This window comes from Dermacentor variabilis, chromosome 4 (genome assembly GCF_050947875.1).
Source record: "Dermacentor variabilis isolate Ectoservices chromosome 4, ASM5094787v1, whole genome shotgun sequence".
Lineage (NCBI taxonomy): Eukaryota > Metazoa > Arthropoda > Arachnida > Ixodida > Ixodidae > Dermacentor > Dermacentor variabilis.
The window spans coordinates 175813300-175837073 of record NC_134571.1 but is presented as its reverse complement, the minus strand read 5'-3'; the positions used below and the strand labels follow the sequence as shown (position 1 = coordinate 175837073).

Sequence of the window (23774 nt, the reverse complement as noted above, 5' to 3'; positions counted from 1 at the left end):
CTTCAAAAAAATAATCGTCCAGTACATGGTTCCGGTCAGGTTCTAATTTCTAAATTCTCGGTTAAGTGAGGCACCATGGTTACAGAAGCCTTAAACGAATTCAGATAAGTGCAGCACTTTCCTGTGCCCCCATGCTTCTCTTTTCCCCATTCTTCCTGCAACAAGCATCAAACATCTCCTTCATCCTCATGGTATGGCTGCATTGATGTCTCACTGTGGCCATCCGCCAGAGTTTTTTCTAGCATTTAGGTGTATCTTGTGAACAGTGTAGTGCATAAACATTTCCAGAAATGAAAAGTGAACAGTGTGGTACATATACACAAATAATGCGTGAGATTACATGATATACAAGATGTAGATAAGCACAATTTTGCGCATATGACTTACTCGTACATGATTCAATTCACTGTTCAGTGAAGCTTTGCTGCTCACACATTCGAGCGTTTGATATGCCTAATCTTTTTTTTTCTCAGAGCTTATTGTAGTAATGCTATGAGATCTTAAAAACGTGCTATGCAATCAAAAATTTTCATACTGCAAGTTTACTGCTACATAGGAAAAAGAAATTCTGTATCTGTTTATTTAATAAGGCGCTTTCTTTAGCTTGCGAGAAGGTTTGAAACGCCCAGATGTCAACTTTAGATAGGAGACATCAATTCAGCTTTTTATCTTCCTACTACGCAACAGTCCTCGTTTTTATCTCTAATTTTATTTTATGCATTTTTATAATAGTACCATTGAATGCATTGGTAGTTGTTTAGTAATTTTCTTATTTTTCTCGGAACCTCCAAACTTAAGACGTAGCCGTAGTTGGCATCCTTCAGGCACATCACATCGCAAATTCACTGCCACCGTTCCACGGCTGCCAACCAGACTTAGACACGACTTCACTTTTATTGTTGTTTTATTTTTCTCGCAACCTTGAAACACTGCTGTGAAGACTAAATTTTTAAATACCTGTTGGCAGCTAATGTCGGCAGGGCCAGACACGGTCCTAACGACACGGCCACGCGTACAGAAGGCGCTCAAGAGGTCTGCTGTGTTCTACGTGAAAGCCGACATTTCTGAACACGCGTCACAAGCATTCCTTAAATGTTCAGTGTTTTTTTTTCTAATGCCTGAGCTCACGAACCATTATGCAACCCTGCAGGCTCGGCGTAACTACGGATTGGTGCAGTGCGCAGCTGCGTTCGTCCTGGGAAGCTCGCGTAAACGCGCTGCTGTCGCCTACGAACTGGTCTCGTGGCACCCGCAGCTTCCTGAGGTTGTCCAGTCCATGGGATTCCTGAGTGAAGCCGACGCCAAGGCGAGAATGGAGCAAAGCCCGCTTCGGCTTCGTGATGAGGTGAGCGATGCAGTGGGGTAGGGGGGAGAGCAGGGGAGTCCGTGTCGCAGAGGCGTCGGGCGTCGCCTCGGCAAAAAGAGTTTTGCACCAGATTCTCAAACACGCATGCCCAGCCACTTCTGTACCACTCAAGTTTATCATACCTTGTCTTTCATTGTTTACAAAGTTGTTCATAGGAATTCGAGGATGGCAGCCCACCGACAAATGTAGTGAAAAAACAACACCGACAGCGCATGTCTTTTATGTTAGCTATTCTCAGACTGAAATGTTTAAAAGTGTAAAACAATAACAGGAGATCGACCCACGCAAGAGGCCGCTTTTCAACCAGAAAGCTAGCCCTCGCGCATAGCGTTCTCAGCCAGCGTTTCCCGGTAAACGTTACGGTTACATAAGCTGCAGTTGCCGGGAAGTGTTACAAGCAGTAAGGGGTCTTTGAACGCTATCGCGTTCCACTCTTAGGCGAAGCTTAACCGTCTTCCATTTTTTTTCCTCCGAAGGGCGAACCACCGAAAGCGACAGACACGCAGATGTTTAGCATTGCGCTGCAGCCGACAAAATGGCGTTCAACAATACGTGGGCGTAACATGATGGAACTGCACAGCACGCGAGGTAACTGCCGCGGCGTACAAGAAACAGCACCCTAGCAGCTTCCAGCCATCCCGAAACGCGAGAGAGATGACGAGCGCCGCCGGTGGTGTTGCGGGCGTGACTCCAAAGAAAAAACGTCAGCGTTCGTAGCTTGAAATTTACTGTGTTCCACTCAAACGTGGTGTATGGACCGAGGTGTGGTGCGAACACAAATACTTCGTAGGAGCACCACTGTTTTTACTGCTAATAGTACGGTTAGCAATCTCGGACCAGTTTTCTTACTGCTATCTAGCTATCTAACGAAAAACCGATTTGAATCATTGGATATGGGCCATTGTGTATGAGCAGCTTTTCAAATAGCCTCTTGTTCGCCAACGTGCGTCACAAGATATGTGCTACTGGGTGTGTTCCGCGCTTCTTAATGCCCATCATAACATTTCAAACATATCGCTATCTTCAGACTTGTGACAACATAGATTACTAATATAGCGTAAAAAGTATTTAAAGTGGACGTAGAACGATAAACCGTCATTTAGTTCAAGTTAAGGTAATTTTTAGGAATAAAGGATGCTATTCGCATAGCTGATAGTCATTCAATTGTATTGGTAGTAATTTGTTTCTGCCCACGGCTTTCGTTTTGCCTGGCTCCGCTACAGAGTCCGCTGAGCGGGCCCAGGTGGTGCGTCTCTTCCGCTTCATCGTTTTCGAGCCAAACTCACTGCATCCCCGCCGCATATCTGAAACCCTCGTAACACAGCGAGTACAGGCGCCGTATGTGACGTCGATAACGTGACAGCACGGTGGTGGCAGCGCCTACGGCGCGAACGGGCTCGGTGTCCATCTTTATGAGCGAGGCCTAGTTGTCAAACAAGCTTAGAAGATTTAATGTCTACGAGCAGTGCCTCCAGACATCATGAAGGCACTGCTCGTACAGCTCAAACTTATAGGCCCATCTGACCTCTAAGCCTGGTTCTTCTTATAGTAGAACCAGACCAGGGTTTCTTTTAAATAAAGTTGTCTGGGGTCGGATAAATGATGATGATGATGATTTATGGGTGTCTTCTTTGAAATCGGCGGTGACAAATAGTCCCCTAGCATGCTTGACTTAAGCAGGTATACTGTACATGTTTTTCATTGTAGCAATTTCGCATCCATCTGCATAACATTCTTCTTTTTTTCCTCAAAAATTTTATATCTACATTGAATACCTACCTATAACTGTAACGGATCGCGTTGCACCAATTCCTTCCCCGATTTTTTTCCCACCAATACTCAAACGCCTCTTACTTATCTCGACTGTTGTACGGTTGATGCATCCGTCTGCTCATGTACAAGGCTCTCACTAGGTAAATCACATTTCATTTCATTAGGATCTGCTGAGCCGTCTCCGGATTGCAGCATACAGATGCCTCGTCTTATTGTGAATAGTTGCTCCGGTACGTTTTTGTTCTTCGGCAACCAGCTCGAGCGGAAATAGCAATCCCCTTATCGTACATATTTTCCAGTCTAATTTCTTTCTTGCTATCCTTGTAAATCTCTATGGTTTCTTTTTGTTTGTTTGTTTTTACATCCAATTTGTTGTCTTTGTTACACTCACTATCTTTCTGATGATTCTTGCTTGTGTATTTACACTTTAAATTGCCTTGTACTTGGCTCTCAAGTTTCTAGACTTCTTACTCCATTCTGTGCCCACGCTTCTCAGGTTTAGATACTGGTGCACTTTACCTCCCCATTTATTTTGATCCATGTTCCTACGCCTTTGCTCAAAACTAATTTGCTCTGCGCTTCTTTGATTTCAAAAGGGGCCCAACCTATGTCACACTGCACTGCCCCATTTGTGGTTTTACCGTGGGCTTCCGACGTGAACCGACCTACCAACCTTTGGTTAACTTCTAACCACGCCAAGATATCTGATATTAAGTACATAATATTTGCGAACGTTAGCGCTGCCGCCATTGCGATTTTCCAGATTCCACGCACCACCTCACATTTATTGTGGCCCCAAAGTGATGTACGTTTCATTGTTGCATTGCGCTTCCCCTTTATTTTCAGATTATTGCGGTGGATGCTTCAGAAATTATTTCCTTCCTTTCGTATACGCCGAGAAATCTAGGCTGTTTGCTGAATTGACACCACGATATTACTCGTTTTTTTTTTTTCACAAAACGTCATAATTCCCAATTTCTCTGTGCTAAACTTAACGCCCAGATTTGTCGCAGCGTTGCCACATATGTTCGAAATTGTCTGTATATCTCCTGCATTGCCGGCTAGTAGCACTATGTTGTCTGAATACACCAGTTCGCGGACATTCTGTTGCACCATTTGTATATTGCGCATGTAGGATAACTCAAACCCTAATTGAATGTTTTCCAGCAGTCTTTCTATGCCCCTAACATAAAGCGTGAACAACACGCTTCAGACAAAGGACACCACTACTTGAGTCCTTCGCGAATTTTCATCAATCCGTTACATTTTGGGCCTTGCGATACAAATTGCGCTATGTTGTCTCTGTATATGTCCCCCAGCAGCTCCAAGAAATTGTTATTTATACCCTCGCGCTTCAGAATATATCATTACAGTTCCTTGTCTACGTTGTTTAAGGCTCCTTTATTATTTGTAAATGCTATCCATGAAGCTGTATTCTGAGCTATTGAGCTATTTATGCACTGAGTTAGCGCAGTCAAATCCTCTAAACGTCTGCCTGGTCTGAACCCATTCTGTAGTTCCTCGAGTACCTCATTTTCTTTCAACCTACTTAGGCAGTTATAATTTTATGGCTTGCATTACTACTCTGTATATCACCGACATCACGTAACTGGCCTATGCGTGCTCGTCTTAGCCTTTATCACATTTGCTTTTGTAGATGTGCTTAATCTTACTTTTACGTCATCCAACCTGAATTTCCTTCGATCTAATCAACTGCTCTGTGGCATTAGTCAGCACTGCCTTGTTCTTTTACACCAATGTTTTTGATTAACTGTATCGGGATTTCGTGGGATGCTGCGGCAGGGACATTTTCTTCTGCTTTCTTCCAGCAATAGATTTCTATACTAAATTTGATCCCTGAGGCTTCTCTGTTGCTGGATCTGTTTGAGGTTGAACTACGCTTTTCTTTTCGTGCCCTATTTATACCTAATACTATCTCTGATGCACTGCAGCGCATAGCCGTCATTGAAAATGTTACCGCCTTCGTTCCTTATAGCCATAAGGGAAACTTAGTTAGTGCTAATTTTGGTGTGCCTTTGTCTGTTGTGTGAATATTATGCACCCAACATTCACTTGTACATTGAATTTGCTCTTGAACGAGCTCACTGCCACTCCTTTTTGTGTATTTGTTCCTTCTAAGGAGCATATCTTGCTCGTATAGTCCCAACCTTATGACTTCTAGGCGATCCTTTGACGCCTGCTCACGCTCTTGTGTAGCCTCCTTTATTTCCTTCGCTTGCTGTTCTAAGCGCCGCCTGGCACCTACGGATAGGCAGCTGCTACAAGCCCAATTAACCTTGTGACAAATTCAATACCATCGGAAGAACTCCGAAACATTCTAGCACAATTATGATGCTGTTTGCAAAAGTGTGTTTCATATGGTGCAATTTGGCTTGTTATTTCTTTCTTGGGTCGTCGCAGCTCTCGCACGTGTAACAGCGGCCCTTTCATGCCTACAACTTGTTGATATGTGGAACTGCTGAACTTTATTGAAAAATCGTCCATGCATCGTCGACGGCGAACCTATAACAATGGATCGTCACAGGTCATGGCGGCCACCCTGCCTATTATTTATAAAGCAATTACCTGAACACTCCCGACGAATTTTCGTCGTCGATATCATGTTTAGTACGAAGTCCAAGTGCGACAAGACTGGGTGAAGTCATAGTAGTGCAAATAAAAACGAGAACAACCGAAATATGACCGGACGCCACGAGCGCTACACTCACAATTGATTTAGTAGGCCTCTAGAAAGCCAGAAGAAACGTGCGCTAGAATGCGCATGCAGCACAGAAGTTCGTCAAGGAGAAAAAAGAATAATAAAATCGGATCTGGCTTCTGAATATACAAAGAATATCTCATGTAATTTGTGCTTCTTTTCTTGATAAGGGAGGCTTCCAAAAGTACGCGTGCGAAGGATTGTTTGATAGTGCCCAGAATCTTAATCTCGCCCAACTGGGGTTCGCATTTGCAAGCCATACAATGCGCATTGCTTTTATCTTGAATTGAAAGTTCGTCCTGTCGTGCTCGGTCATTAACACATCGCCCACTTTCGCCTATATTAGCCCCGAGATTTTTCAGTGGCACCCTCTCGATCTTGACCTCAGCGGTGGACTCCGCTGTCGCTCCGCACGGGCGCTCGTTACGGGAAGGCAACTAGACGGTGTCGGCCGACCTGTTCGAGTTTTTGAAGCTAAATTCTGTAGGTTTGAACAACAGTATTAAAGGAGTGTTCCGAAACATCATCCTTTCGTAAATCCCGCGCACTGGCTGTCGTTGATACGCTCAGTGTGGATTGGTTCTGGTGTCGCCTACTAGAAATTAGTAGGTACACATGCGTGCATGACATTGGTTTCTCGCCATTCCTGTTATACTTCGCGGCGCACTCATAATTCTTTGTCGACCTCTTTTTTGAAAATGAACTGCAGTGTTTGACCTTCGGAAATTGTGCCTGCGCTGTTATACTCTCCAGGAAGTGTCTGAAGTGACGTACAGCCATGTACATAATGAGGCGTTCCCTTCCGAATGTGCTCTACCGGGTCTCCGTGGGTGAAAGCTTCCGAGAGAAAAAAGGCAAGGGGCTGCCAGACATTCTCCGCGAACGGTTGAAGCACCACTCCTATTGCCGCATCGGTCATGAAGCAAAGCGAGGCTCTTGGTCTCGGATGGACGAGAATGGTTGCCTGAGATAGCTTGGTTTTAATTGTATCAAAAGCAGTTAGTGCTTCTGGGGGCCAGGTGAGTTCAGTTCTTTCGTATTTGTCGCCTTGGAGCATGTACGTTAGGTTCCGGAGAAAAGCGGCCCTGTGAGAGATGAAGCGTTTGTATAAATTTGTGAGGCCAAGAAGCTCGTACAGTTTCCACGTGGAAAATGGCTGACGAAAATCTTTTATAGCCTGGGCTTTTAGCGGCAAGGGACGGGTGCTATTCTTGTCGACACGGTGACTGATGAAGACCAACTCAAGCGCGCCGAGTTCGCACTTCGCCCTATCGATGTTAAGGCCGTATTCGGCGAGGCGTTGACGAAGTTGGCCCAGATATTGGATGTGTTCTGCGTCGCGACTACAGGCAAGCAAGTCGTCGATGTACGCGAAACGGAAAGGCAATCCTCTTGTCACTGTATCGATGAATTGTTGAAAAGTTTCTGCAACATTTGGAAGACCCGCAAGGCTTGCACGCACACTCGAAGAGTCCAAATAGCGTGATGATTGCCGTCTTGGGAGTATCCGCTGATTCTGCAGGAATTTGATAGTAAGCCTTCACCAGATGTATCTTGGAGATTATCGTTGTTCCATGCAGTGCTGCAGAGAAATCTGCAAGTGCGGAAGTGCGTGACGGTCAGGCACAGTAGCATCGTTAAGCATACGGTAATCTCCGCACGGCCGCCATTCTCCAGGAGACCCCTTGAGCATTATATGCAGTGGAGATGCGCAAGGGCTTGAGGAAGGCCGCACGATCCGGGGTTCGAGAATGTGTTCAAAATCGCTGCGTGCGACCGTGCACCGATCAGGCGGTAAAGGACGAGCTCGAGCGTTGACTATCGGACCAGTTGTAATGATATGGCGAGTGAAGTCATGTCTGACCGGCAAAAAGAAGCTGGCCAGTCGAGCAAGGGGTGGAAATAGCTCAAGTTTTATGTATACTGACTTCCGCAATGCGCTGTTGACCGCCGGAAGTCGCAATCGCGAGGCTATACCAAGCACAGAAGGGTGTGTTCTAGCACCAACCAGGTGTTTACGATACATGTCAACTAAGAGATTGTAGTGGCCTAGAAAATCCGCGCCCAAGATGGGGTAGGCAACATCAGAAACTGGAAAAATCCATCGGAGTGTCCCACGGAATCCGATGTTAAGAGACAGTGCTTGTTCCCCATAGGTGCCAATGGGGCTCTTATTGGCAGCTTGTAGTCTTGATTGGACTTGCCGGCGCTTGCAAATCACAGCTGAGGGTGGGATGGCACTGACCTCCACACCAGTATCCACTAAAAAACGCAGGCCTGAGGTTTTGTCAGTCACGAAGAATGAGCGGCTGACTTTAGCACGAGCACCACTCGCCGCTTCTAGTGGTGCTGCGGGGAGTTTCCCTGAAAACTACTGGGCGGCGTACACTTTCGCAATGCGTTGCCGAAGGTACGCCAGTGCTAGCATTCGCCTCCCAGTGATGAGGACGGCAGGCGGCTGAGCGAGAAAGAGCGGCCGCACCATGAAGAGCGATGGCGTCGAGAAGGTGTAGCGGCCATCTGGAATGACAGTTTGCAGATCTCCTCGCGGAATCCATCACGCATGCTTTGCAAGAAGGGCGAGCGTGGCACATTGGATGTATCTGAACGTTTCACGTGTGAAACTGCGCGACTTGATGCGTCCATGACGGAGTCGGCAAGTTGAGCTAGCTGGGACACGGGCAAACTGCTAGCGGCCGCCAAAACCATGCGGACGAAGATGGACAAACGTTCTAGGAAGAATTCTCGAAGCAAATGTTTATCGAATGTGGTTTTAATGTCGCCAAGGAGCAGTTGAAAATGACGCAGGAGCCGCGAAGGTTTGCGATCCCCGAGCTCTTCAGTTTCGAGAAACTGCTTTGGCGTCGCTGTTCCGACATTGTCGAGCGTTTGCCGAGTTGGCTCGTGATGATGTCTAAATTGCTTGTTGCCAGAGGGTTGAAAGATCAGATAGCGAAGCTCGGTGGCAATCTCGGGCTGCAGTGAGGACGCTAGATGGTTGCATTTTTGAGCCTGCGACGTGTCTCGAGCGATGGCGAACTGGTTGTTTACTCGAGCGACCCAGAGTTCAGAGTCCACTGACCAGTTTTGTGGTAACCTCTGCGAAAGAGTAGCCACGTCGCGTTGTCGTGCAGGGGTTGTTAGATCGCTGCTATCCTTGACGATCGTTCCGCGCTGATCATTAAAAGCATTGTGGTTGTCGTCCGCCATGCCCGCTGTCCATGGTCACCAATCTTGAGGCGTACAAGATCAGTGATGACGATGAGCCACAACAAGCAGTACATTTTCACTGAAAAGGCCTTAGCTGACGCTCATACCTAGAGGGATCACTCTCCCGGCTACCTCACGCAGGCCACTCGTGGACTGAACCCGGCGCCCGCTTCGCTTCCTAGGCGGTGCATTGTTGTTGTTGTCCCTAACCAGTCGCCGTTCTACTCGTCTTCCTCGACGTCTAAGCTGCTACAGTATGTTTGTCTCTCCCCAGCGCGCGCTGCGTGTTCGGTTACCTGATCCCTTGGAGACAGGTAGATCAATTTTGTTGCTGCAGAGGGCGTTAAGCACTTCATGAAAGACACCTGATCTTGTTCCCAAAAATTAGGTTGTTTCTGCGCTGCATTAATGCATGTGATACTTTACCGCCTTTGCAGCAGAATGCGGTATATTGCTACAATGTGGCATCAGTACAAAAAGGCATAAGGTAAATACTTCATCTGCAACCTTAAATGGTCCTACACGATGCAAGCTGAACCGGCCCAGAAAGTACAACGAAATTATAAAAGCACATATTGTGTGTGTGGGTATTAGATCTGATTTCTCTGAAATTTCGTGCAACTTTTACTTCAAAAAGGAAGTTTCTACGCTTCTCACTTGAAGATTGTGATGAACGAGAACAGCATCCTGTCCGTTCACTGAACTTAGTGGATTGGTTTCAGGACCAAAAATTTGATCTAACACATATCGGTGCAATAAATCGGCGATAAGTTTTCCTGCTTTTTATTAGCTTATTGTTAAGCGCGAAGGAGACCGTTTATGACCCTTACGGATGAAGGGGACCGTTTACTTTAGGTCGCGAAGGTGAGCGCAAGAGCGGTCAGCTGGTTGATCAACTCAGCGTCGTTCTCTTCTTCCTTCCCCCACTCGGGTCCGCAAGCACGTTCAACGGTCTTCGTTTTCTTCATGCGTAACATTCCCCTCGTCGCAGACGAAGCCCGCCGGGCGAGTCAATCCATTTGTCGTGATGTGAACAATTTCAAGCGGGCGACATGGACCACTTGTGTCTTGGCAGCTCTTCTACCACTCGCGGTGAGGCGAGCTATGTTATACGTGACTTCCGTGAGTCTGTTAATAATAACATACGGTCCATCGTAGGTGGCCAAAAGCTTTTGGCATAATCCGCGTTTCCGTACTGGAGTCCACAGCCAGACTAAATCACCAGGGCGATAGGTTACCGGAAGGTGGCGAACGTCGTAGCATGCTTTTGATCTGTCCTGCGATGCCAAAATGCGCAAACGAGCAATACGACAAGCTTCTTCGGCAAGGCAGAGAGTCTCGGCGACAGCGGGATTTTCATGACTACAGAAAGAGAAAACAGTGTCGATTTTGTATCAGGGTGGCCGTGCGTACAGCAGGAAGAAAGAGCTATAGCCGGTAGTCTCGTGCTTGGCGGTGTTGAACGCGTACGTGATAAAAGGCAGTACGTCATCCCAGTTCTTGTGGTCGGATGAAACATACATAGCTAGCATGTTTACAATTGTTCGGTTGGTACGCTCCGTAAGCCCATTCGTTTGTGGATGTTATGGTGTCGAGTGACGCAAGTGGGAATCACACAAACGAAGCAGCTCCTCTACGACGTTCGCTGTGAATTGTCGTCCATGGTCGCTGATGATGACGCGGGGCGGACCATGTCGCAGGATCACATATTGCAGCAGGAATGTTGAAACGTCAGTGGCAGTAGCAGAGGGCACGGCCACCGTCTCGTAGTAGCGTGTGAGGTAGTCGACACAAACAACTATCCAACGGTTTCCCTTGGCTGATTTTGGAAATGGGCCTATGAAGTCAATGCCCACTTGTTGGAAAGGAGTGCTCGGAGGCGGGATCGGCTGCAGGAGGCCTGCTGGAGCAGTAGATGGCCGTTTGTGGCGCTGACACTGCATGCAGCTGGCCACATACGTCTCAACAGACTGTCGCCTTCCAGGCCAATAAAAACGTTCCTGAATCCGGTAGAGCGTCCTCGCTGAACCTAGATGGCCAGACGTAGGGTCGTCGTGCATAGCACTCAGAATCGCTGTGCGAAACCTCTCCGGTACCACTAGGAGAAAACGTGCGCCAGTGCTGGAAAAGTTCTTCTTATACAGGAGTCCATCACGTACACAGAAATGGTTTGCTGTCGTCGAGGCGGTCGTAGCGGTGAAGAGCGGTGTTAATTTATCGTCTTTTCGCTGTTCGGTTTTGAAGCAGTCGAAGTCTGGAAAACGCGGCGACACAGAAGCCACGAGGTGATCGAAGTCGTCGGCGTCACAGTCCTTAGTACTAAGGGGCATACGCGAGAGGCAGTCCGCATCAGCGTGTCGTCGACCGCTCTTATAAGATACGGTGAAGCTGTATTCTTGCAGTCGGAGCACCCAGCGCGCAAGGCGGCCACAAGGGTCACGAAGATTGACAAGCCAACACAATGAGTGGTGGTCGGTGACCACTGTAAAGGGGCGTCCATACAGGTGAGAACGAAACCGCTGAACCGCAAATATTACGGCGAGTCATTCTTGTTCCATGACAGTGTAATTCTGCTCGGGCCTACTTAATGAGCGGCTTGCATATGCGATCACGTGTTCGCGGTCACCGTAGCGTTGAACTAGGACGGCACCAATACCTATGCCACTGGCATCCGTATGGAGTTCCGTCGGAGCTGACGGACTGAAGCGCTGAAGAACCGGTCGGGACGTCAGCAGAAACTTCAACTGACGAAAAGAAGAGTCGCACTCTGGAATCCACTCAAAGGGGGTGTCCTTTTGTAGCAGGCATGTCAGAGGATAGGCGACGTCGGCGAATTTAGGAATAAATCGGCGGAAATAGGAACAAAGCCCCAGAAAACTACGGAGCTCCTTGACAGAGCGCGGTGCACTGAACGCTTCAACGGCTGCTGTTTTCTGGGGATCAGGGCGGATGCCATCCTTGTCGACGAGGTGCCCAAGCACAAGGGTTTGGCGGTCTCCGAAGTGGCATTTCTTAGAGTTTAAAACTATACCAGCGTTTCTGATGCAGTTCAGGACAATATCCCGACGCGAGTTGTGTTCGCTGAAGGTGCGGCCAAAGATGACGTCGTCGAGGTAGCACATGCAGATGTTCCACTTCAAGCCGCGCTATACAGTGTCCATAAATCTCTCGAAAGTTGCCGGAGCGTTGCACAATCCAAATGGCATCATATTAAATTCGAAGAGCCCGTCAGGGGTTACAAAGGCAGTCTTCTTGTCGTCAGGATGCATCGGAATTTTCCAATAGCCGGATCGTAAATCTACTGAGGAAAAGTAAGAAGCGGAATGAAGGCAGTCTATTGCGTCATCAGAACGTGGGAGTAGGTACACGTCCTTTTTGGTACAGCATTCAAACGGCGATAGTCAACGCAAAATCTCCAAAATTCATATTATTTTTAACTGACTCTTGTACGACTCCCTTTTTCATCATTTCGTGCACTTGTTCGTTGATAATCTGGCGCTCTGATTTATTTTTGCACTTACATCAAGTGATTTTTTCTGAATGGTCTCCGGTAGTCTCAAAATGCGTTGAACAGAAATATTCTGATTATTTTCGTATTTGAAATGTCAAATTTCGACATTAAAAGGAAGCCTAAAAACAGTGAAGAAGAAACTAGCAATAGGCAAGAATCAGATGTGTGCGTTAACAGACAAAGCCAGCAATATCGTTACTAATATGGATGAGATAGTTCAAGTAGCTGAGGAGTTCTATAGAGATTTATACAGTACCAGTGGCACCCACGACGATAGTTGAAGAGGGAATAGCCTAGAGTAATTCGAAATCCCAAAGGTAACGCCAGATGAAGTAAAGAAAGCCTTAGGAGCTATGCAAAGGGGGAAGGCAGCTGGGGAGGATCAGGTAACAGCAGATTTGTTGAAGGATGGTGGTCAGATTGTTCTAGAGAAACTGGCCACCCTGTATACGCAATGCCTCATAACCTCGAGCGTACCGGAATCTTGGAAGAACGCTAACATAATCCTAATCCATAAGAAAGGGGACGCCAAAGACTAAAAAAATTATAGACCGATCAGCTTACTGTCCGTTGCCTACAAAGTATTTACTAAGGTAATCGCAAATAGAATCAGGAACACCTTAGACTTCTGTCAACCAAAGGACCAGGCAGGATTCCGTAAAGGCTACTCAACAATAGACCATATTCACACTATCAATCAAGTGATAGAGAAATGTGCAGAATATAACCAACCCTTATATATAACTTTCATTGATTACGAGAAAGCGTTTGATTCAGTCGAAACCTCAGCAGTCATGGAGGCATTACGGAATCAGGGTGTAGATGAGCCATATGTAAACATACTGGAAGATATATATAGCGGCTCCACAGCCACCGTAGTCCTCCACAAAGAAAGCAACAAAATCCCAATAAAGAAAGCTGTCAGGCAGAGAGATACGATCTCTCCAATGCTATTCACAGCGTGTTTACAGGAGGCATTCAGAGACCTGGATTGGCAAGGATTGGTTATAAGAGTTAATGGAGAATGCCTTAGTAACTTGCGATTCGCTGATGATATTGCCTTGCTTAGTAACTCAGGGGACCAACTGCAATGCATGCTCACTGACCTGGAGAGGCAAAGCCGAAGGGTGGGCCTAAAAATTAATCTGCAAAAAACTAAAGTAATGTTTAACAGTCTCGGAAGAGAACAGCAGTTTACGATAGGTAGCGAGGCACTGGAAGTGGTAAGGGAATACATCTACTTAGGGCAGGTAGTGACCACGGATCCGGATCATGAGACTGAAATAACCAGAAGAATAAGAATGGGTTGGGGTGCGTTTGGCAGGCATTCTCAAATAATGAACAGCAGGTGGCCATTATCCCTCAAAAGGAAAGTGTATAACAGCTGTGTGTTACCAGTACTCACATATGGGGCAGAAACCTGGAAAACCTGGAGGCTTACGAAAAGGGTTCTGCTGAAATTGAGGACGACGCAACGAGCAATGGAAAGAAGAATGATGGGTGTAACGTTAAGGGATAAGAAAAGAGCAGATTCGGTGAGGCAACAAACGCGGGTAAATAACATCTTATCTGAAATCAAGAAAAAGAAATGGGCATGGGCCGGACATGTAATGAGAAGGGAAGATAAACGATGGTCATTAAGGGTTACGGACTGGATTCCAAGGGAAGGGAAGCGTAGCAGGCAGCGGCAGAAAGTTAGGTGGGCAGATGACATTAAGACGTTTGCAGGGACAACGTGGCCACAATTAGTACATGACCGGGGTAGTTGGAGAAGTATGGGAGAGGCCTTTGCCCTGCAGTGGGCGTAACTAGGCTGTGTTGTGTGTGTGTGTGCGTGTGCGTGTGCGTGTGCGTGTGCGTGTGCGTGTGCGTGTGTGTGTGTGTGTGTGTGTGTGTGTGTGTGTGTGTGTGTGTGTGTGTGTGTGTGTGTGTGTGTGTGCGTGTGCGTGTGCGTGTGCGTGTGCGTGTGTGTGTGTGTGTGTGCGCGCGCGCGCGGAAGTGCATGCGTTAAAATTCACCGCCTCGTGATGCGATAATGTGCCGCAAGCCGATGCGGAAAGCTTAACCCCGATACATTGCTGTGCGTGGCTCATCAGTGATCAGGATCGAGACCGCGCGTGCGGGTTAGACTGACGGCCGTTGAAGTGGCAGTCGTGTCCGCGGGTGACCTGCCGGCAACTACCGCGAATACGCGAGTCAAATTTGTCTGCGTGCTTAAGCTGACGTGTGGGCTGAATGTGCGCCATCACGCGCATTTGGCATGATCTACGCGTCTTCTGGTGGCTAATCGGCTCGTTCATAGCACATGCGTTCGTGCTTCCTATACACGCTGCCTATCTTGTTCCATCTGTCCGCGTCGCATTAGTTCTTTAGATCGGTACCGTCGACCTGGACGAACCTTAAGGTGCGTCCACATAGCGCAAAATACTGAAAACTTGCGCGCGTCACGGCACCGACCACGGGCGGGTCTGTAGCCGAATATATCGAATGTTATAAAAAAAAGTCAATGGTAGATACCGAAATCACGTGCCAAAATATTCGAACATTCACAATTCGTTTCATATTCGTATATTCTAGTATTGACATGCCCCTACTACATATATTAACGAGAGTGCGAGCAATGCGACAAAGACAACGGTGGCAATTGTGTGCAAGAGAACGACGATTGTCAATATGGACTACCGATCATTTTTTGGCCATTCTGCCATGTGTGTAGGAGCCACATAGAACTTCTACCATTTTGGCGGTGTTGGCCCTTGGATGGATGGATGGATGGATGGATGGATGTTATGAGCGTCTCCTTTGGAACGGGGTGGTGGGTTGCGCCACCAAGCTCTTGCTATTATACTGCCTAATGTCCTACCTAAGAAAAACATAAAAAAATCATAAAAAAACACTATGAACTCCCACACCCAAATTTTCTGATCCCTTATTGCTAACTTCGCTTTTGTACGTCTCCGTTTTTTGTCGTTTCCCTACTTTTCGTCCACCAATCCTCCAATCGCCTTTTACTAATGCCTATTGCGGACATGTTTACTTTTCCACTGCTCCCCCTGAACGCAAGGGCTTGAAGGAGGCCAGTAGTGCCTAAATCGACCGCTGGGGAGACGTCTTCGCATTCTAATAAAAAATGCTTCATAGTTTCCCGAGCTTTACCGCAGCGAGCACATGCTTCTTGTTCCTTCTTATTTCTCGCTTTATAGGTGCGTGTTCTAAGGCATCCTGATCTCGCTTCGAAAAGTACTGAGCTTCCCTTTGAGTTATCGTAAATTGTTTCTTTCCTGATTTCATTTGTTCCTCTTCAGTAGTTACTCATGGCAGGTTCCCTTTCCATTGCCGCCACCCATGAGATTATTTCAGCCTCTCTGACTTTCCGCTTGACCCTCATTGTTGCTGTGTTGCCCACCCTACAGGCCACGTGCTTGCTGGTAAGTTTCCTAGTTCTTTTACTCCACTGTGAATCAATTTTTTTCCTGTACAGATATCTGAAAACTCTCCCAGCCCATTTACTTTCTTCCATATTCCTCAGGCGTTCTTCATACTCAAGTTTACTGCGAGCTTCCCTCACTACAAAACTAGTCCAGCCCATATCACCCTGCACAGCGTTATTTGTAGTCTTCCCTTGAGCGCCCAATGCGAGGCGACGCACTGGCCTTTGGTTCCTATCGAGCCCTGATTGTACCCCTGATTTAAAGCAAACAACCACATTTCCAAAAGTAAGTCCTGGAACCATTACACCTTTCCACATACCTCAGAGGATCTCGTACCTATTCTATCCCCATAGCGTTCTGTGCATCATTATCGCTACATTTCTCTTCCCCTTCACTGTTATTGTTTTTTCCTGTGTTTCCATATATCTATTGCCCTCGTTTATACATATACCAAGGTATTTATATTCTGTTACCCGACGTATATTCTGGCCCTGTATCTCGACTGTCAGTTCACTGTTTTCATTGAATGCCATAACACCTGATTTTCTAACACTAAATTTAAAACCGAAATTGTTGCCTTGCTGTCGACAGATATTAGCCAGACGTTGCAAATCACTTCGTTTGTTAGCTAGCAACACAATGTCATCCGCATAAGATAAACCTGGGAGCTGATGCTCTACTACTGTACACGCCTGCTTGTATGAGAGATTAAACCCGATATTACTTCGTTCCAGCGCCCTCTCTATCCTCACCATGTACATCATAAACAGTAGCGGGGATAAAGGACACCCCTGTCTCAGTCCCTTGTTCATGTGAACTTTCTCATCCCTTCCCATTCAACGCAAACAGTATTTTCTAGGTAAATCTCTCTCAAAAGTTGTAGACAATCACCACCTAAGCCTTCCCCTTTCAGAATATCCCACAATATGTTGCGGCATACGTTGTCATAGGCTCCTGTAATGTCTAAAAAGGCCACATATAATGGTCTGCTTTCTACTTTTGATATTTCAATACACTGAGTAAGAACAAATAAGTTATCTAAACACCTACCTATTCTGAAGACACACTGAAGTTCTCCCAAAATTCCATTATCCTCCGCCGCGAAGCGGTGGAGACAAGGGCCATCTGGAAGGGTTGCAAGGAAACGGGAGCGCCGCTTTATGGGCCTTTTCGAGCTGGCAGGCCATGGTCGTTATATGAATGGTAGGAATGCTGGAAAAGTGGGCGTGTTTTATTTTTTAGTTTTCGCATATTGGAATTACGTTTTTTTGCATATTCAAATTACAGTGCGATGCTGTCATCTCTGTAGGTTATGTGCAAGTCGTTTTGTTCGATTTTTCTGCGTATTTTCTCTTGGCAAGTTTTATTAATTCGGTAATTTCTTTGCGCACATGGTGCACCTGCACTGTTGGGTATGCGTAGTTCGAAATACTTTTTGCAGCAGCGACGTCCTACACTAGAAGCCGGAATGGCGACGCCGGACGCCGACGCCAGATTTTCTGCGACACGGGGCCCTTAATGCTGCCGCGTTATTAACCAACGAGTTTACGTGGCGCCAAAAACGTCACTGGAGCGCCATACAAACCGGCTACCTTCTTCGCATTGTGGGACATCTTGTGGACATCCAGGGCTTCATATGATTCTGGGCCGAGACAGTTTCTTTAAAACAAAGCTTTCTTTGCCTCTTCCTTTCCCTTTTCCGATGCTGGTGCTGCTGTTTTGTACGCCGCGTAGGGATATGTTTGATAACGTGTATAATCTACATTGCAAGAGCGTGGGAAACTTTCCCAATGAGCTTCGGGGGCGTCGCAACAATGCCCTCTGCAAGCCGCTGGCCGTTGCCACAATGCTATCTGGAATTTTCTCGCCGTCGACACAATGATGTAATTACGCAGGAGACCCTCAGAAGAGCATTGCAAGAACTTCAGCGCTTACATTTTAGTCATACGCAACGGCCGAGAGCGAGGTAGAACGGTAGGGAAAAGAAATATAATGCGTAAAGCCAACTAAGTGACGAAGCGGGTGAATAATAGTCGATCTTCGCTCGCGCCAGCTTGCATGCTTTCGACGTACACTGGAGAAGGGAAATTCACCGTCAGAAAGCATGCTTTGTTTGGGGTCCATTCACTAAAAGAAACGCTACTACTATACATGGCGACAGTTTTGGACAAACTGTAAAGGTGGAATAATAATATCAGCCCACACAGACCAAATAGACAACAGGCGTCATGTAGCCATTCCAATCGTCTTCATTCTTCTCCTCTATCTCCCCGCTCTCTACGATGTTCTCCGACTTCTTTCTGCACGCTTCGCTCCCCTCATCCCTATTATCATGGTATTGAGACACATTAGCTGTGGAAACCGACTGATTATCGTTGCGCCGATATTCCTGACAGTTCTCAAGCTGCTTCGCTGACTTGCGGCTTTTAGGACACGGTATGGTCCTTTATAGACAGAGCCAGTGTGCCAGTCCTTTTCTCGCGAGAACCAAGTACCCTACCTAATGCGCTGGTAAAGTTGTTTTACTTATCACAGTTTCTCATTCTGCCATGGTGGTTCGTTTGGCTGCCTTCCGTCCTTGCTTCTGTGCGCTGCACCATCTTATCCATTCCCAAGGCTACATCAGCGGAAAAATAAGTTGTTTTTCCAGTTGCAACAAAGAGTAGCGTACATCCGAGACAAGTTGTCTGTGATCGGTTATGATGAGATACCGCTGCTTCAAGGCAGCGCGTTCATTCTCCCGGGAAACTTCGGTAGATGCTGATGTATAGCATCAGGTCCCGAATAGTTCGTTCCGCCAATGGATGGTATGGGGCAGTGGCTGTGTTACCCGTCATGTCGTTTTGCCCATTCCTGCAGTTTATGGCTTCCAAAGGCTAAATCATTATCTGATACCCAAATTTTCACGTTGTCAAACATATTATGGTTGAGCTATGAGATTACCCTCTTAAAATCATCTCTTCCTGCCTTCGCTTTGCTCAGATCTATCCTAGAAAGCCAGGTACATCCACCTGTTCCGTCAATTATGCTCTCTATTCGAGGCATTGTCAATGGGATCAGATGCGTCTCGTTGATTGCTCTGTAGTCAGTGCACAGTCTGAGGCTACAGTCTTCATTTGGAGTGATGGTGATTGGTGATGCAAACGCCAATATACGTGGAAAGATGATATCGGCATCTAACATCTTTTCAAGCTCCTCTTTTAGCCATGCCTTCATTTCTCTCGATAGATAGTATGGCTTTTTCCAGTCTATAGTAGTGTCGTGTAAGTTAAAGGGGATTTCAAAGCTGGCGCTACCAGGAGGATAGCCTCCCAAGCAGAACAATTGCGTGTAGAGTTTTAAACACTGCCCATTTTTTTTTTTTTGGCCAGCGATATTCGTTTGCGCCTGTCATCGGTTTGAAATGAAATTCATCGGGGTTTACACACACAGTGTCGTCCCAATGAATGTTTAGCCTCAATGATTTCATGCCCGGGCGAGAGAGAAGAAAGTGTTATCAGACACATTCAATCACCAAGGCAAGAATTTCCGCCTTCTCCGACGGACATTTTAGCCTATAAGCTTGTCCATTCGCCGTGCTACTCTTCATAACCTTCGTAACCTCGTACAAGCACTGATCTGTCTGTGCATCTGTCACCTGCATTTGCTCCGCTTCTTTGAGTATTGATATTGAAGAGATCGCAGGCTGCAAGCGTTCATTTCGAGCTGTATGGGAAGTAAATTTGAAGAAATTTAATATTAAGGTTGTCCCGTTTCGTTTCGGTTGAACACATTGAATTATTGTTGTCAATCGTTTTTATTTGAACAGTGCCGATGACTGGAAGGCGTAACCAGGTCCTGAGTCGATTGCACGAATTCTAATATTTGCACTATAATTACTGGCGACCTTACGTTCAAGTTGCTGGACTGAGAATCTGAACTGTCCGTGAGGAGCTGGCCGCGTCTTACAGCTCCTCTCAGACCGGAGATGAAGGAATGCTTGCAGCAGCTCTAGAAGTGTTTCGAGAGTTTCCTGCCCTTTTATTTGTGTATGCAGTTGCAAATCTCTTGACAGACTGTGAAACACAAGCGCTAAGGCTGATCTTGATTGTAAATCTGGTTCAGCAAGTCGAAGCAGTCACTGCTTCTCAAGAAAGTAGTCGAGCGAGGAACCGGACCTAGAACGTTAAAACAGTGCCTGGTCCTATCGCTATACGTTACTCCTTCGGAATTTTGACATAACAACTCTTTCCACATGCACCAAGGTTCGCAGACATGCTCCATGAAGCGCCACAAATGCCACATTCTGGCTACACCACTCAGAAATTGTTGCATATTCAGGACTCAGTCTTGGTCAGAAATCCTACCATTGTATTTCTCTGCGGCATCATAAAAATTGACACATCTTTCTAGGTCAACAAAAGATCTGTCAAAAGTTTCTGGTCGTAAAACTCCAACTGGATGATTTCTCTTGTTGCGTAAAGCAGACGGGGGAACTTCTGCCGCTGCGCTCTGTTCCGAAGATTGTTCTCGTTGCATCGCTATGGTTTGAACAATTGTTGATGTGCGGTAACATGACGCCGCACGACCAAATGGTCGTCCGAGTACCAGCTGGTTAAACAGGGTCACTGGTATATCTACCGTCACCGAAACTCGTTTAACAAGCTCATCAGGCGATACAGACGCTCGATCTAGAACAAGATGCAGGAGCTTACCCGCTGCGTCCACGCAGAGGTGGACCGGAGAATAATCGTGGAAATAGTAGCCTTTGAATACAACTCGGTCGCTCTAGCTTGCAACGAAGAAAGACGCCCACATGTTCGTTCGCTTGTCGGCTATGCCAAAATTTGCAATAAACCCGCACATATCAAACAGTTCAAACTAGCGCCATGTCGCCATTTCTTATTTATTCTTCTCCTTTGTCTTCCGGCTCCCTCCGATGTTATCCGACATGTTCTCTTTCGGCACGCATAAAATAATAATAATAATAACAATAATAATAATAATAATAATAATGCAAGGTATGGTACGGCAAGTTTCGCCTATTTCAGAAAAGTAAACACCATGCAAGTTTGTCCCCGCTGACAACTGACGCAAGGTCTGTGCACGAAGACGCAAAGCCGCATTAAACACCATGGCGCCAAAATCACAACGCGCAAGTGGCGATCCAGCAAATCAACTTCCTATCCGCGATGCTCTTGGGTGGGGGAGGGGGGGGGGAGATGCCTGATGCGTACCGGAAGCCCAGGTGGCCAGCGGGTGCTGGAACGTCGGTCAAGGGACTTTGCAGCAGCTGTTGCTCCTGAGGTTTCAGTAAAAGGATTTATCTATCTCATCCAACGTTCGATGCGCCGTGTGAGGGAGGGGCATTGCTAACCTTCTCGCAGGTTACGGACAAAGGCGCCCAGCAACGCCTCGAGTAAGCACGTCTCACTGTGCGCTCTGTGTACAACTTAGACAAACGTAAGTGGTGCATGCAACGTAACATTTAACACATGATCACTGCCTCATGCCGTCGAAATCAAAGCCAAATACCGTCAATGAACACAAACAGCACAGGAAGCTTCGATTACATTGATTCCCACAGTGTGTGGAGTCTGAACACTTTTCTTTTCGTCTAGTACCCTTTACCTTATTCGGGACGGTCTAATGGACCGCTTTCAAGACAGCCCGGGTATCCGTCTGCAAAAATCATCTCCAATTGTTTGTCAAATCTGGGCTGCATTGTGTAGGGACAGGACTGAGTGCTTATTTTAGGCAGAGGGCGGAGATACCTGTCTTTATTAGTTTGTAGTGTCCGAAGGTATAAGGCGTGAAGGCTTTCTGTGAACGCGGGCTGTAAAACAAGCACGCATGTTATTCATTAAAAATTATTAATAAGATGACTCTGACGAAGTCCCATCTGCCGTGCTACTAGGTACAAAAGGAATAGCAGTTGCACACATCCCTCTAATTGTCAGCGTGCACGACGCGATAACCAGGGTGCACAATGGCCAAAGGCAGGCCGTCGACAAACCCAGACTATTCGTCTGTTTTCGCTCATTAATCCCTGCGCTGCATGCCTTTGAAATCCACGGTTGGCTTCCATTTGTCACCGCCGACACATTTGAACCTATATGTGGGTAATTTGTTTCAATAATCAATTTAACTAGATCAGAAGTACATCATGGCGCAGGCTGTGACCCATTTACTGTCAACTCCTGTGCGTGCGTGCGTGCGTGCGTGCGTGCGTGCGTGCGTGCGTGCGTGCGTGCGTGCGTGCGTGCGTGCGTGCGTGCGTGCGTGCGTGCGTGCGTGCGTGCGTGCGTGCGTGCGTGCGTGCGTGCGTGCGTGCGTGCGTGCGTGCGTGCGTGCGTGCGTGCGTGCGTGCGTGCGTGCGTGCGTGCGTGCGTGCGTGCGTGCGTGCGTGCGTGCGTGCGTGCGTGCGTGCGTGCGTGCGTGCGTGTAAGATAATGAGAGTCCCGAATTGTGTTTACTTTGTAGCTTCGTGCTGCAGTGGGATGGATGCCAATTTTCCCTTTCTTTCCTTCCTTCCTTCCTTCTGGAACCTTCCTTGACATTGCAGGTTTCCGCATAACTGATTTGCCATACATGTATTTTTCCATGCAGTTCTGGCAGCTCTCTGGCATTGTCAAAGAACAGCTCATCTGCAATGCGCCGCCTACTGGAGCAAACGGCAAGAAGGTCCGCCAGCTCGACAAACTTGGCGCCCACATGTTGGATTACCTATGCTCCTACCTCAAGGTCGGTGACATTCTGGACGAGGAGGAGGAGGAAGCGAAAAGCGAGAACGCAGCTGCTGCCGTGGAGCGCTGCAGCAAGCGAAAGCGGGCGGACAGCACCGATTTGCGGCAGCAAGAGCACTGACCTGCAGAGGAACTGAGGCCAATAGTCCGGCTGTACTTAGCCGTTAAAGCTTTTTAGCAAATTTTAACCAGGGTGAAATCAGCACTTACCTGTTTACGAGTTGACGACTGTTCCCTTTTAGGCAAATTCAACGTGAAATTGGTCAATAAAAAGGTTTTTACAGGGAAGGTAGTGGCGAGTTGAGGAAAATGTTTTCTTTCCTTTTGCAAGAACATGAAAAGGTCATGGCATGGTACTATACGAATGCGTCCGTGATTCTTATGTAAGAGAAATTTCTTCACTGATCCAGGGACTGTGATAGCAGTTCCTTTTATAAAATTCCTTGTTCACTCCAAAACAAGCCGTAGCAAGCTCTTATTTCATTGTCGGGCTACATCTTTCTCATTTCTTTAATTCTTTTGCTAATGACCCTCGAACCTACTTTGCGGGTTAGGGTCAAGCATTTATTGAAATTCAGGGTAACAATGGAATCCTAAAAAAAGGGGGGAAAAACTAGAACTTCACAACAGGACGGTTCGGATGGATAATTTTCTGAGGTTCCTAGTAAGTGAAGGTGGCACAAAAAAGCGAGAACTTGCGAAAGTTTCGGTTCTGGAAGGACTTAACAGAGGAATACAATAACGCTCGCGAAGTCAGGCTTAAGACGCAATAAAGACGCTCAGGGGGTTGAAATTATTCAGTCTCCCACAACGACGTGTCGTCTTATTGTATCATGCTATTATCATTTAAAACCCAGGAATATAATTTTGTTAACAGGTCTGTAGAAGATGCCACTGTCTAGCAAGGTTCTCGATGTCATAGAGCGCTTTCAAATTAAAATATAAAAATTTGCTGGTTAAATCTGATTCATTTAATCAGAGTGAAAGCCATCCTTTAAAAGGCGGACCAGCGAAGAAAGGTTTCCTCTGGCAGTCAGTC

At 46.8% G+C, this 23774-nt stretch overlaps 1 protein-coding gene across 1 annotated transcript in view; it reads left to right on the top strand.

Annotated features, from left to right (window-relative positions):
- LOC142578431 (uncharacterized) overlaps positions 1-23010 on the top strand; it is a 67494-nt gene extending 44484 nt beyond the window's left edge. The window contains exons 6-7 of the mRNA XM_075687817.1: positions 1151-1345; positions 22599-23010. Coding sequence (XP_075543932.1) covers positions 1151-1345; positions 22599-22856 — 453 coding nt within the window. The 3' untranslated portion in view covers positions 22857-23010. The remainder of the gene's footprint in view (positions 1-1150; positions 1346-22598) is intronic.
- The last annotated feature ends 764 nt before the right edge of the window (positions 23011-23774 follow it).